The sequence below is a fragment of the Peromyscus leucopus genome, chromosome 8b (assembly GCF_004664715.2).
Source record: "Peromyscus leucopus breed LL Stock chromosome 8b, UCI_PerLeu_2.1, whole genome shotgun sequence".
NCBI lineage: Eukaryota > Metazoa > Chordata > Mammalia > Rodentia > Cricetidae > Peromyscus > Peromyscus leucopus.
Genome location: NC_051086.1, coordinates 61,897,521 through 61,911,235, shown reverse-complemented (window position 1 = coordinate 61,911,235; position 13,715 = coordinate 61,897,521). Strand labels below are relative to the sequence as shown.

General features: G+C 49.4%; 1 protein-coding gene across 1 annotated transcript; it reads left to right on the top strand.

Annotated features, from left to right (window-relative positions):
- The first annotated feature begins 5,137 nt into the window (after positions 1–5,137).
- Tmem97 (transmembrane protein 97) lies at positions 5,138–13,691 on the top strand. The gene is made up of 3 exons (XM_028866894.2): positions 5,138–5,338; positions 11,159–11,303; positions 12,652–13,691. Exons 1-3 carry the CDS (start codon positions 5,213–5,215, stop codon positions 12,909–12,911), a joined length of 531 nt encoding a protein of 176 aa, XP_028722727.1. The 5' UTR covers positions 5,138–5,212; the 3' UTR covers positions 12,912–13,691.
- The last annotated feature ends 24 nt before the right edge of the window (positions 13,692–13,715 follow it).

Here is a 13,715-nt window from a genome sequence, read left to right as displayed (position 1 = left end):
AAAAAAACTTTTGCTAGGTGGTAGTGGTCCACACCTTTAATGCCAGCATTCAGGAAGCAGAAGCAGCTGAATCTCCGAATTCGAGGCCAGCCTGGTCTTTATACCAAGTTTCAGGATAGCCAGGCCTACACAGAGAAACCCTGTCTATCCTGAAACAAACGAGCTGGAGAGATGGCTTAGCAGTTAAGAGCACTGGCTGCTCTTCCAGAGGACCCAGGTTCAATTCCCAGCACCCACGTGGTAGCTCACAACTGTCTGCAACTCTGGTCCCAGGGGATCCAACACTCTCATAGCACACATAATAATATAAATAAATAATCTTTTTTTTTTTTAAAGAAGATTTATTTATTATGTATAGTGTTCTGTCTGGAAGCAAGCCTGCACACCAGAAGAGGGCACCAGATCTCATTATAGATGGTTATGAGCCAACCATGCGGTTGCTGGAAATTGAACTCAGGACCTCTGGAAGAGCAGCTAGTGCTCTTAACCTCTGAGCCATCTCTCCAGCCCCAACAAATAATCTTTAAAGATAGTTTAAAATATATTTTAAATCTCCACAATATATAAAGAACTCAAGAAACTAGACATCAAAGTACTGAACAGTCCAATTAAAAAATGGGCTAAAGAGCTAAACAGAGAATTCACAAAACAAGAACTACAAATGGCTGAAAGACATTTAAAGAAATGCTCAACATCCTTAATCATCAGAGAAGTGCAAATCAAAACGACTCTGAGATACCACCTTACACCTGTTAGAATGGCTACGATCAAAAACACCAATGACAACCAATGTTGGAGAGGATGTGGAGCAAAGGGAACACTCCTCCACTGTTGGTGGGAATGTAAACTTGTACAGCCACTGTGGAAATCAGTATGGCGGTTTCTCAGAAAATTAGGAATCGAACTACCCCAAGACCCAGCCATCCCACTCTTGGGCATATACCCAAGGAATGCTGATTCATACCATAAAGATACATGCTCAGCTATGTTCATAGCAGCACTATTTGTAATAGCCAGAACCTGGAAACAACCTAGATGCCCATCAACGGAAGAATGGATGAAAAAAATGTGGTACATATACACAATGGAGTACTACTCAGCAGAGAAAAACAATGAAATTTGCAGGCAAATGGATGGAACTAGAAAAAATCATCCTGAGTGAGGTAACCCAAACCCAGAAAGACAGTCATGGTATGTACTCACTCATAGGTGGATTCTAGATATAAAATAAAGAACAATCAGACCACAACCCATAGAACCATAAAGGCTATATATATATAGCATGGAGGTCCCTAGGACGACTGTGGCTTATAATAAATTTCAGTTTTACTCAATTATTGAAAAAAAAATAGCCAAATGAATGGAAACACATGAACTATGAACCAAAGGTTGAGGGGCCCCCAGCTGGATCAGGCCCTCTGAATAGGTGAGACAGTTGATTCGCTTGATCAGTTTGGGAGGCACCTAGGCAGTGGGACCAAGTCCTGTGCTCATTGCATGAGTTGGCTGTTTGAAACCTGGAGCTTATGCAGGGACACGTGGCTCAGTCTGGGAGGAAGAGACTGGACCTGCCTGGACTGAGTCTACCAGGTTGATCGCAGTCCTCGGGGGAGGACTTGTCCTGGAGGAGGTGGGTAAGGGGGGGTGGGAGGGGGGAGAATAGGGGAACCCATGGCTGATATGTAGAACTGAATGGTATTGTAAAATAAATTTTTTAAAAAAGGAAAAAAATACATTTTAAAAAACAAACCTTTTAATTCAAAAATTAAAAAAAAAAAAAAAAGCCAGGTGTGATGTGCCTTTAATCCCAGCACTCGGGAGGCAGAGGCAGGTGGATCTCTGTGAGTTGGAGGCCAGCCTGGTCTGCAGTGTGAACTTCAGGACAGCCTGGGCTACATAAAGAGACCCTATTTCAAAAAACAAACAAAAATTAAAAAAATAATAAGGAAAAAGAACCTCTGCTCTCCCACTAAAATTAAAACCAGACCATGGCTGGGGTGGGGTGATACTTTAGACGAAGGGCCTTCGGCTGGAAGCCTTGGCCTCGAAACCTTTATCTGTAGATAACAAACTTGGCTGGGTTTGTTACACAGACAGCTGCTCACTTGCCATGTTCCCTGGGCAGAAACCGGAAGCTGGAAGCCACAGTTGGGACGGGGTACAGGGGTCTGCACTCCTCACACTTTACAGGGTGGGGCCACTCCTCAGGGCTATTCTGAGTGTTGGGAAGAGAGCACATTGTGCCAGTCCCTTTTCTGAATATAGCTGGGCACAGTGACCCCAACCTGGCCAGGCCTTTCCTGGGCCTGGTCTGGAGAGGACTCTTGTGGAGAAGGGAGGGAGGGAAGGCCTGAACTAAAGACCACTCCCACCATGATGAGTCTGGGCAGGAGGCAGGTGCCACTCTTGCCTTGCACGTCGTGACCTGGACAAACACTGAGTCTGTTTCCTCACGAGGTGTTGGGCCCTCCAAGGACTTCACATCCACATAGATGGTTTGGAGATGGAAGGAGGCTGTTCACGTGGAAGAGGCCTGAGCTGAGGACAGGCAACAGCTTTTCCTGAAAGCCTTTCTTCAGACAGACTCTCCTCAGGTGGCCTGAAGTTCCTTTGGTGTTGGCCTTTTGTTTTGTCTTGGGTTCGTTTGTTTTGTTTTAGAAAAACTACTTTGGAGCATCTCTAAAAGGTTCTGGATATTGAACGTTCATTCTCTGACCCCGAGGGCCTAGGCAAGCCAACCTGAGAGGAATCCTGTTCTCAAATGGTCATCTGTGGGGGGCCGTCCCTCACCCCCACATTTCCCCAGAGTGCTCTTGAGTAGAAGCAGCAGGAAGTATTAGTTAGAAGTATAGAGGGGGGAAGAATAAGACAGAAAATACAGGATAGCCTCAAGAGGGCCTGGATCCTAATCCATCGGGCCCTGACTGGCTCTGCCCCAGGGTTTTTAAAGGAATGCCAAGGGGTGGAGCAAAAGACCTCCTCCCCCAGCACAGCCAAGTGCAGACCATCTCAGACACCTGCACTCCGGCCCGTGGTCCTAATCATCCTCTATGCGGATCTGCTGGGTAAAGCCTAAACGGGCTCCAGCAGTCAGCTACTCAGACCTTGCAGGCCGCTGTGTTCTCTCTCCACCCTCCTCCCTGTCCTCCACCCCCTCAGCAGTCACCTCAGAAACTGGCACCTGGCTTTGTCTGGGCCTTCGCTTCCCCCCAACACAGGCTGTTCATTTTCCCACATTACTTGATGCCAGGTCATCAACCTTCCTGCTCCCCAAGGCCACATCTCTGCCCTCACCCACGTCCCTGTTAGTGCCTTGTGGCACTGGGTACTTGGTCCATAGGCCACATCTCCAAAGACCTTCCCTCTAAAGGCAGAACATCCCAGACTCCTGGCCGGCTGGCTGCTCAGCAGGGCTAAGCCATTTGCCTCTCGACTTTCTCCCAGTCCCCAGCGCCCATGGCCTCATCTCTCCCTACCCTCCTTGGGTCCCACACTGGATCACTTCAGCCACGCTGGTCCACCTTCTTCAGATCACCTTTATCTTCCTGACCACCTCCTCCCTGGTGCATCCAACATCATTTTCCTGAGCAGACCCCACACGGGAGCAGTCTAGGAGACTGGAGTCTTCAAGTCAAGGGCCACCCACTTCCACATTGCCAACCCTTGGGGCTCACAGACTACCTGGCCTAATCCTAACCTCTGCCCTCTCTTCCTACTCTGGGGGCAGAAACTTTGAACCCATTTAAACATGTTTTGTGTCTTTTGAGGCAGGGTTTCCCTGTGTACAGCTTTGACTGTCCAGGCTGTCCTGGAACTCAGGGAAATACACCTGCCTCTGCCTCCCAAGAGCTGGGATCAAAGGCGTGTGCCACCACAGTCCAGCTCATTTAAACACCGTCGTCCCCTTCATTGAAATGGCCATGCTGGGGTGGGCATGGTGCCAATAGACTTGAATCCCAGAACTTGGTAGGTAGAGGCAGGGTGGAGCTCTGGGAGGTCCATACTAGCCTGGTCTACACAGCCAGTTGCAGGCCAAGCAGGGCCACGTAGTGAGAGGCTGTCTCAAAAAATAAATAGAAAAGAAAGAGGACAAGTTGGAGTCCATCTCTCCACCCCTTCATGACCAGCTGTCTGCACTCCCAGACTCCATTCCCCACCTCCTGATTCACACTGCTCTACAGCCATACGGTGCCTGCGAAGGCACCTGCGATGCGGCCGCTCCACTCCTCCCTGTGACCACATTCTCCTGTCGCCTCCTCCCATGGCCGCCTCCTCCCATGGCCCCCGAGGTTGGAGCTTCTGTAAGACATCTTACATGCACTTTGCTCTCTACCCTTAGATCGCTGTCTTACAAATCGAGTCAGCCAGGTTCCTCCAACTGCCGGTTAGGCGTGCTCCCCCAGGTGCTGCAGCCCACTCAAGGTCTGTTTGTTTTGGCTTGAGATAGGGTCTCTGTCCCTGGCTGGCCTGTAACTCCTACGTAGACCAGGCTGGCCTAGACCTCATTGAGGTCCACCATTGCCAGCACTTTTTTTGCGGGGGAGGAAGGAAAGAGTCTGTTTCAAATCGTGCAGGTGAAACAACCCAGGACTTCTTGAGCGCTGGGCAAGTGCGCTACCACTGAGCAACACCCAAGTCCTAACCTCGCTCAGTGTCTGCAAGCCCAAACTGAATTTCCTTTGAACCCACTCCCCGTGCCCCCTCTTCTCAGTGAACCGCAGCCCCCCATCTTGTCCCAAGCCTGGCAGGGACCAGGATAGAAGCTCGTTATTCGTGGTTTTGGAGCCAGCACGAAGGCCAGTCTCGCGGCGCTCCGGCACCGTCACTGCGTGGGGAGCTCCACGGGCCGCAGATCCGGATCCGGAACAGAACCCAACTAAACGAAAGATACGCGGCACAGGGAACACCACCACGCACGCGAACCCGCCGACGTGGATGGCTCGAGCCCCGCCCCGTCGCGCGGCGCGACCAGCAGCCAATGGGAACAGTTGGGAAGCCGTCGCTCAAACTATAGCCGGGGCAGGCAATGGGCGGGGCCCCTGGGGCCACCGCCCACTCGCGCGCCGCTCCTGTGTCCCTTCGGCCAATGGGCGCGGCTTGCGTAGACCGGGGGCGGGCCCTCGCGGCCCAGAGCGCGGGCGCCGGGCTTCTTCCCACGTCGCGGGCTCCGGGCGCAGGCGTGTCAGCCGCATCCCAACCGACGGGACGGAAGATGGGGGCTGCGGCCGCCAGGCGCTGCGTCGAGTGGCTGCTGGGCCTCTACTTTGTCTCGCACATCCCCGTCACGCTGTTCATCGACCTGCAGGTGGTGCTGCCGCCCGAACTGTACCCGCAGGAGGTGAGGGCCCGGGGGTCCCCACGTGGCCGTCGCGGTTTCCGTGGGCTCGGTGCCTGACGTGGGCCCAGGCTGGGTCTGACAAGCCAAAGACCAGCGCTTTGTACCGCTCAGCCCAGTGGTAGGGTGCATGCCTAGCACTCGGGCGATCCTGGGTTCGAGCTACATTTAGTCGCCAAACCTTTGCAAACCTTTTGCCCTCTGGGTGTGTTTCGCTCCCACTGTTCCAACTCCGGCCGGTGGCTGAGGGAAGTTGCCTGGGTGAACCAGTCTGTCACCTGTTGGGTTTTGTTCAAGTTGTGTTTGGATGGGCTTTAAAAGTCCAGTGTAACCCCTAGAGGAAAAAAACCCGAGTAGAATCAAGCCTGTCTGAAGGGTTTTGCCCTTGGTTAGTCTGCGTGGTATTCATACATCACTCCTGGGTCTGGATCTAGCTTCAGGAGAGGTGAGGAAATGCCTTTTCAGGTAGGCTATTTGAATTGGGTTGGAGGTGAGCTGCATCCTTTGGCCCAGACTTGAGGGGTCTCCCCGCTTTATCTGAATCTGTAACCTTCCAGGGAATTGCTGCATGCTTCTCCAAACTGCAGGTAGACTGATTTATCCACCTAAAGATTTAGTCTGCTGGGCGGTAGTGGCGCACAGAGGCAGAAGGATCTCTGAATTCGAGGCCAACCTGGTCTACAGAGTGAGTTCCAGGATAGCCAGGGCTACACAGAGAAACCCTGTCTTGAAGAAAGAAAGAGAGAGAGAGAGAGAGAGAGAGAGAGAGAGAGAGAGAGAGAGAGAGAGAGAGAGAGAGAAAGAAAGGAACAACCAAAAGGTTTGATTTTTGCCCCTGAAATGCTCTTTAAATGTTTCTTCTTTGCAAGGCAGTTGTTAATCTGAAATCCACGAATTCTCAATGGTGTCTGCAAAATTGCATGTACCTTGTGTCCTCTGAGAGGGGAGTCTGTGTAGCTTCCATCACTGGAAGTTGCCACTCACCCAAGGTTAGGAGGGACACAATCAGCAGAGTCACCCCCATCCCCTTAAGTCTCTGGTTTGTTTGTGGAACCACATAACTAGAAAGGCCTTTGACCTCTTCCATGGGAAAACTGTAGGTAGTATGTAGCAAGAGCACTTGGCTTTTCCAAGAACTGCCTGAGTATCTTGGCATGTTCAGGGCTCTATGGCTCCAACTTCTTTTTCCCTTAAAGTAACAGTTGATTGAGTACCTTGCAGGAGGGCAGTAACTAGGGTTACCGCAGCCACAGCTCTGAAAGAATAGGTTAGACAGTAAACTCAAAGATAAATTGTGGGGTTACGGTGTGGCTCCTTGGTGAAAACATTTGCCCAGCAAGCATGAGGCCCGGAGTTCAAATCCCAGCACCAAGAAACACTCTGTGTGTCTGTATCCAAGTCGTGTCGTTTTGTATCACTGCTCTAACGCGCTGTTAAAATGGCTTACTCTGCCCGGGATGTGCTCTTCGGCTGTCTGGAGGTTAGAGTTTAAAATGGTGGTCCCAGGCTGTAAGGGGGATGTGCGCCTTGCACCTTGGAGCTTTGTGACGCTGCCCGTGTCTCGGGGCTTGTTTTGCAGAGCCGAGGGCACACTTGCCATGCAGTCTAGCCACTGAGCGCTAACCCTTGACCTCTGCTTGTGGCCCTTTCACTTCCGGCTCCGCCGGTCAGCCGTCAGAGTGCTACTTCATCCGTGTTCACAAACCCCCGTCTTTTCTAAGGCCACGTGTAATACATTTAAGGCCCGCCATGTAACCCCGGACAAGATCCCTTTGACTAACACATCTGTGGGCCTGTTAGGCATGGTAAGGACATGATACCTTTGAGTGCCGTCAGTCTGCTGCCACAGAAGGGCCTGAGAACCTAAGAGGCCGTCAGAGCTGCACTAGCTATCAGCCTGAAGAAAGGGCGCCACCTATGGCCGTTTCTTCGGGGTTTGGTAGCAGTGTAGATAAAACCCAGGGCTTTGCTCAGCACTGTCCTCAGCACTTGTTTTTATTTTATTTTATTTTATTTTATTTTTTTTTTGGAAAGGGTTATCCACAAAGGTGGCGACAACATGCCCTTAATCCCAGCATTCAGGGAGTTCAAAGACAGCCGGGGCTACACAGAAGAACCTTGTATTGAAAAAAAGAAAAAAAAAGCAAGAAAAAAGAGAGAGAGAGGTTATCTCATGCTAGCGCAGGCTAGCCTCAGACCCAAAGCATTCACTGTGAGCTGTACAAGGTTTCCAGGCATGAACCGCCAGAGTGATGGCTTTTTGAGATAGGGTCTCCCTACTCAAAAGCTGCCTCCGCTTCCCTGACAGCTCTTGTTTTTTTTTCCTGACTGCTAGTCCTCATCCTGCTCACCACTCCCCAGACAACTAAAATATGATCAGCCCTATACAGACCACCAGTTAAAATTTATTTTATTTTTGTTTTTCGAGACAGTGTCTCACTGTGTAGCTCTGGCTGTCCTGTAACTCAATATCTAGACCTGGCTGGCCTTGAACTCACAGAATTTTCCTGCCTCTGCCTCCCAAATGCTTGATTTAAGGCTTATTGTCACTGTGCCCAATCTCATATTGGATCTGATGAACCTTTATCAGCTTTCAGGCTAGGGATGTAGCATGGGTCATGAGTCATGGGTGCTGGCTTTCCTGTCTGGCCCTTTAGCTCTGTCCCCTCTCCTGCCTTTTTTGAAACTTTATCCATCATTGTGTGTGTGAGCACAGGCTACCATGCCTATGTGGAGGTCACGGGACAATTTGTAGGGTCAGTTCTCATCTTCCATCTTTATAGGAGTTCTGGATAGTGGATTCGGTCATCAGGTTTGGGCACCAAGCACTTTAGCCACAGAACCATCGTGCTGGCCCTGCCTTTTTAATGTCCTGACCAAAAACTGTGTCTGTATTGTTGGTTAGTAAAGGCATACACCTGGGCCCCCTGCCGCGGAAGGTCTATACCCTGCTCCCTCTTGTCTTGAATGATACCTGAATTTAGAACCGGTTTGGTGGCACTCAGGAGGCTATGAGATAAAGATGACTGAGCTCAAGGCCAACCTAAGCTACATAGCAAGACTGTCTCTAAAACAAACAGTGAAGCCCAAATTCACACCCCCAAAAGAACAATTATAAAAAGCTAAAACTTTTCATCTAGGGGTTTTCCCTAAAAATGTGGAAGGCCTCAGTGGTTGGGCCGAAATTTGCAAACTTAACTTTGTTTGAATCAAATCACGTGGGCTAAAAACCATTATGAAATAGTTAAAGACCTGAGCTTGGGTTCAAACAGAAAGGAAAGGAAGCATCTTGTAGAAATCTCTTGCAAATGAGTGAACCAGTTCTGTGAAAATAAGAGAAATGTGTGAGCCCGTAGATCTAAAAGCAGTCTATCCTAATCTTAAATGAGGTTCTGCAGGATTCAGTAGCAGACCAGTTCAGAAAGACCACGTGTTCCAGGTAGGGTGTAGTGTAAATAGAAATTTTTTTTCTTTTAAACCCTGGGGTGCAGCACTTAAATGCCGAGCAGTTGCATGCTTAGATTTGGTCGTGTTAAACTGGAGTATCTTTGGGTGTGGACTAACCAGCTACCACACACAGGCCTTCCTGTGTGCTAGCCACTGTCTGCAGGCCACATGTATGAATTGACTGCATCTGAACGCAGCTGAGGGGCATCAGCACTGTCTCATTAGATGGAGAAATAGTGTGCTGGTGTCCAGGCCTTGCCCAGAGCCGGGCCCTTTGCCCCCAGCTCCTGCCCTCGCAGGCCCTCCGCTTGTCTTGGCCACTCGTTGTCCAGGCTCTTCTGGCACCAGGCAGGTGGCAGGGCCCTGTGGGCTCCAGCTGACTGGGAGTGGGGTTGTCAGCTTTGCCGCTCTTCCCTGCCTGTCAGCCCTGCAGTCCTGCACATCTGTCTAGACTGCTCCTACCCTGTCTGTCAGCACTGCAGTCCTGCACATCTGTCTAGACCTGCAGACTGTTTGGTGACATTCAAATGGGCAGAATTGCCTGTCAACACTGGACTCTGAAGTGAATCTTGCCAAGCAAGTAGTGATGTAAGGCTGTGTGTGGTAGTGCACATCTGTAATCCCAACACCTGAGAAACAGGATCAGGAGGTCAAGGCCAGTCTCAGTTACAAGAGACCCTGCTCTCAAAAAACCAAAAAAAAAAAAAAAAAGAAAGAAAAAATGCACAAGGAAAGAACCATTTAGTCTAACTTGCTCAATTTACAGATGAGGAAGTAGTGTCCTGAGGGGGGGGGGGGGGGCTGACTTAACCTTCACTTACTGCCCTGAAAAGTGCTCAGGAGGACGCAGAGGGTATTGCCAAGAATCCAGTTTCACATCGGAAAGCTGTGCGTGCTGATGTCTGTGACTCCAGCACAACAGTGTTTCTGGGCACTTGCTTAAAAGCTCTCGTGGTAAGGACCTCTGTTCCACAGTAGCTAGCCTGTCTTTGCTGTTGCTTGGGTTTTTTATTTGTTTTGGAGACAGGGCTGTAGCCCAGACCTAGCCTCCAACTAGGCTGGCCTTGAACTCCTGATCCTCCTTCCTCCACTTCCCAAGTGCTGGGATTGCCAGGTGCTACCACACCCTTTATCTTTTGATTAGAAATTAACACAAAAAATCGCCCTAGGTTTCCCATGTAGGATAAACACCCTGGAGTTGCACCTTTGAAGGTGCATTCGTGTTATTTCCAAGCTATGTTTTGTCACTTTAATTTGCTTCCTTTTTGAGACAAGACCTCATATAGCCCAGACATACAGCTGCAGATGACCTTGCTCAGGATGCTGAGTCTCACAGGCCTTTGGCAGTAGCCTCCAGGCCCCTAGGCTTCTGGCTCCTCTCCGGCAGAGGGGGCAGCTGCAGGTTCCCGCCTCTTGCTGTCTGTAACCAGTCAGCGTGGACCTGCATAGTTTGATCTGTTAGGTTGATTTCAAGTGTGAGGCTGGAGCTATTCCCAGACTGCAGACTCAGGCCTTGCCAGAACCTTGATGCTGTGTACTTGGGGTAGTTCCAATACCCAGCTGGTCTTCTAAAGAAAAAAAGATTGAAGATAGTGAATGAAAGTAAATTTATTTGTAATATTAGGATAGAAATGTCTCCACAGAGGTTAGATTTACTTCTCTTCTGCCCTCAACCTCAGCCCCCAAGAAAATTCAACTAATTTCTGTATTTGAGGAATCTAGATGTACATTTGTGAAAAGGAAAACGTCAGGATAGGTTTTCATTTCCTTATCAAGAAATGTTAGCAGAATGTCATTTTCACTTAGTAAACATCCTGAAAAGCATCCTAAGTGGCAGTTACCACAGCTCCTCAGTAACATACCTAGGTTTGTGCTATCACAGAGTTAGGAACAAATGCACAGCAGCACTAAGACTAGATTGGAAGAGCCCATGAAAGCTTACTGTGCAGAGAAGGTAACATGGGAATTATGACTAGTAAGTTTTTATTAATGACCACCTAGGCCAGTTTCTCAGCTTGTGGGTCACAACCCCTTTGGGGAGGCATGTAAAATGACTTTCACAGGGGTTGAATATCAGATATCCTGCATATCAGATGTTTACATTATGATTTTGTAACAGTAGCAAAATTACAGTATGAAGTAGCAACAAAATAATGTTATGGTTGGGGGTCACCACAGTATGAGGAACTCTGTTAAAGTGTCAGTGTTAGGAAGGTGAGAACCACTGGTCTAGATGTCATGAGAGCCAGCTGGGTATGATACCGCTGCCACCAGGGCTGCACAGGGGGACTCTTGGCTGGGGATCTTGGTTCACTGGAGCCACTGAATCTGCGCAGGCTGCGTGGCAGTACTCACCAGGACCCTGTCTTTTTCCAGTTCAGCAATCTGCTGCGGTGGTACTCTAAGGAGTTCAAAGATCCTCTGATGCAGGCCCCCCCAGTGTGGTTCAAGTCCTTCGTGTTCTGTGAGCTTGTGTTCCAGCTGCCCTTCTTCCCCATTGCAGCATACGCCTTCTTCAAAGGTCAGTAGTGTGGGAAATGTGAGTTTTGCTCAGAAATCTCTTGGAGGAGTGAACCCCTGTAGCTTGAAGGATCTGGTCTCCACTAGCATAGATGTCACAGGGACATTAAATGTGGCTCAGCTCATGTCCTGTAAGCTGGGCTGCCTCAGTTACTTAGACGTCTCTCATGGTGTGAAACCTGAGGCCAAGGAGAAGCTTGTTCCTTTTAACCACCATATACACGTACAGTTTCTTTACCTGTGGCCTGCCTCCACTTAGGACAGTATATTGTCTTATAAGCTCGAAGCATCGAGCCAATCCCTGAAGAGCTTAATTTCTCATTTAAAAATTATTCCTGGATTGATGGAGAGGCTGAAGAGATGGCTGAGCAGTTAAAAACACTGGCTGCTCTTCTAAAGGACCTGGGTTTGGTTTCCAACACCCACATGGCAGCTCACAACTGTCTGTAATTCCAGTTCTAGAAGATCCAACACCCTCTTCTGGCCTTGAGGGACACTGCACACAACATAAATGTAGGCAAAACACTCAGCCAGAAAATAAGTTTTGCCGGGCGATAGTGGCGCATGTCTTTAATCCCAGAGATCTCTGAGTTTGAGGGCAGCCTGGTTTACAGAGTGAGTTCCAGGACAGGCTCCAAAGCTACAGAGAGAAACCCTATCTCAAAAAAAAAAAAAAAAGTTTTTTAAAATAAAAAAAAAAATTATGTCTACATGCCTTTATGAAGTAGCCATGTCCATCCTTGGAAACTAAACTCATAGAGTAGGAAAGCTTACTTCCCACTAGCATCTTCTAGGCCCAGGATCCAGCTGAGCACCCTTGCCTATGTGGATCCTTTTTTTTTTTTTTTTTTTTTTTTTTTTTTTGGTTTTTCGAGACAGGGTTTCTCTGTGTAGCTTTGCGCCTTTCCTGGAACTCACTCTGTAGTCTAGGCTGGCCTTGAACTCAGAGATCCACCTGGCTCTGCCTCCCGAGAGCTGGGATTAAAGGCGTGCGCCACCACCGCCTGGCCCCTATGTGGATCCTTTCTGAGTGCTGGGGCAGGGTCCCCTCCTGCTGTGTTTTAGATCAGACTGGCCAGCTGTTTTGCTGCTCCTGTTTCCTGAGCTGTACGCCAGTCCTCACCCTGAGTGAGCTGGGTGGGTCCTAGCTGTCACATATGCTTGCCTGTTGAGCGGTATAACACATCCAGTTTTTCATGTGTGCAGTCTGACTTTCCATCAAGAGGAGGCAGAACCATCAAGCTGAGAGGGAGCAGACATGCAGGGATGGGATAGAGTGTGTCCCAGACACCCTGGGAATCCCCCGACCCGACTTTAACCTAATTGTCTTTTTTCTTCCTCTGCTTCAGGAAGCTGCCGGTGGATCCGAATCCCTGCAATCATCTATGCAGTCCATACGATAACAACTTTAATTCCGATCCTCTGTACATTTCTACTGGAGGATTTCTCCAAAGATGCTGCTTTCAAAGGACAAAGACCCAAGAATTTCCGTGAACGACTAACCCTTATAGGTGTCTATGCCCCCTACTTAATAATCCCCCTTATACTCTTCCTGTTCATGTTGCGGAACCCTTACTACAAGTATGAGGAGAAAAGAAAGAAAAAATAAGGCACAGCCACTAGCCCGGCAGGGGAGATCCCACAGCACAGCTGCCTTTTGGACACTACAAGAAAAACTGCTGTGAAGCCATGTTTCAGCAGCATTTGAAACACCAACAGTATAGTGCACAAGAACAAGAGAGTGGCCCGAACCATGCCAAGCCCCCACCTTCCAAGGACTGAACAGGCCATCAGCAGGAATGGGGACCAACAAAATGGTGCCCAAGTTCTGCCACAGCATTGCTAAAAAACGGGCAGACAAGAAGCCGGTTAGCTCCTGACCTAGAATGCACATACCTAACTAAATCCTCAACTCGGCCTCTATAGCTGATCACTAGTCAACAGATGAGCAATGGGTGTTTCAGGCCACTTGAATGTCACAAATTCTGTCTCCTTAACATCCATGAAAAACTACCATGGTTTCCTGCCTGTGCCTCCACCTCTGGGAGAAAGATACTGTAGCACAAGTCTGTGCCAGAGATAGTTTACGGTGGAAGGTGGCCACTCACAGGGCACCCTGTCTTCCGGTTACCCTGCTAGTACTGGTACTTCCCAACTCTGACGTCTCACACCACTGGGCTCCCTAGCAGACAGCTTTGTCCCCCTCTCTGCCTGGTCCTCCCTGCTCTCCAGAGTGGCTGTCCCAGTGTGTGTCTGCTCTCCCCGTGCTCTCCCCCAGAAACAAGACTGGTGGGTGCTCAGCAGTGCTGTTTTTCCACACAAGCCACATGGCTGTGGTTATTACTGTCTGACTTGTATGTCTGGTCCAAATAAAGGTAGCTGCAGATCACTGCCTGGTTTGTTGTGTGGATGA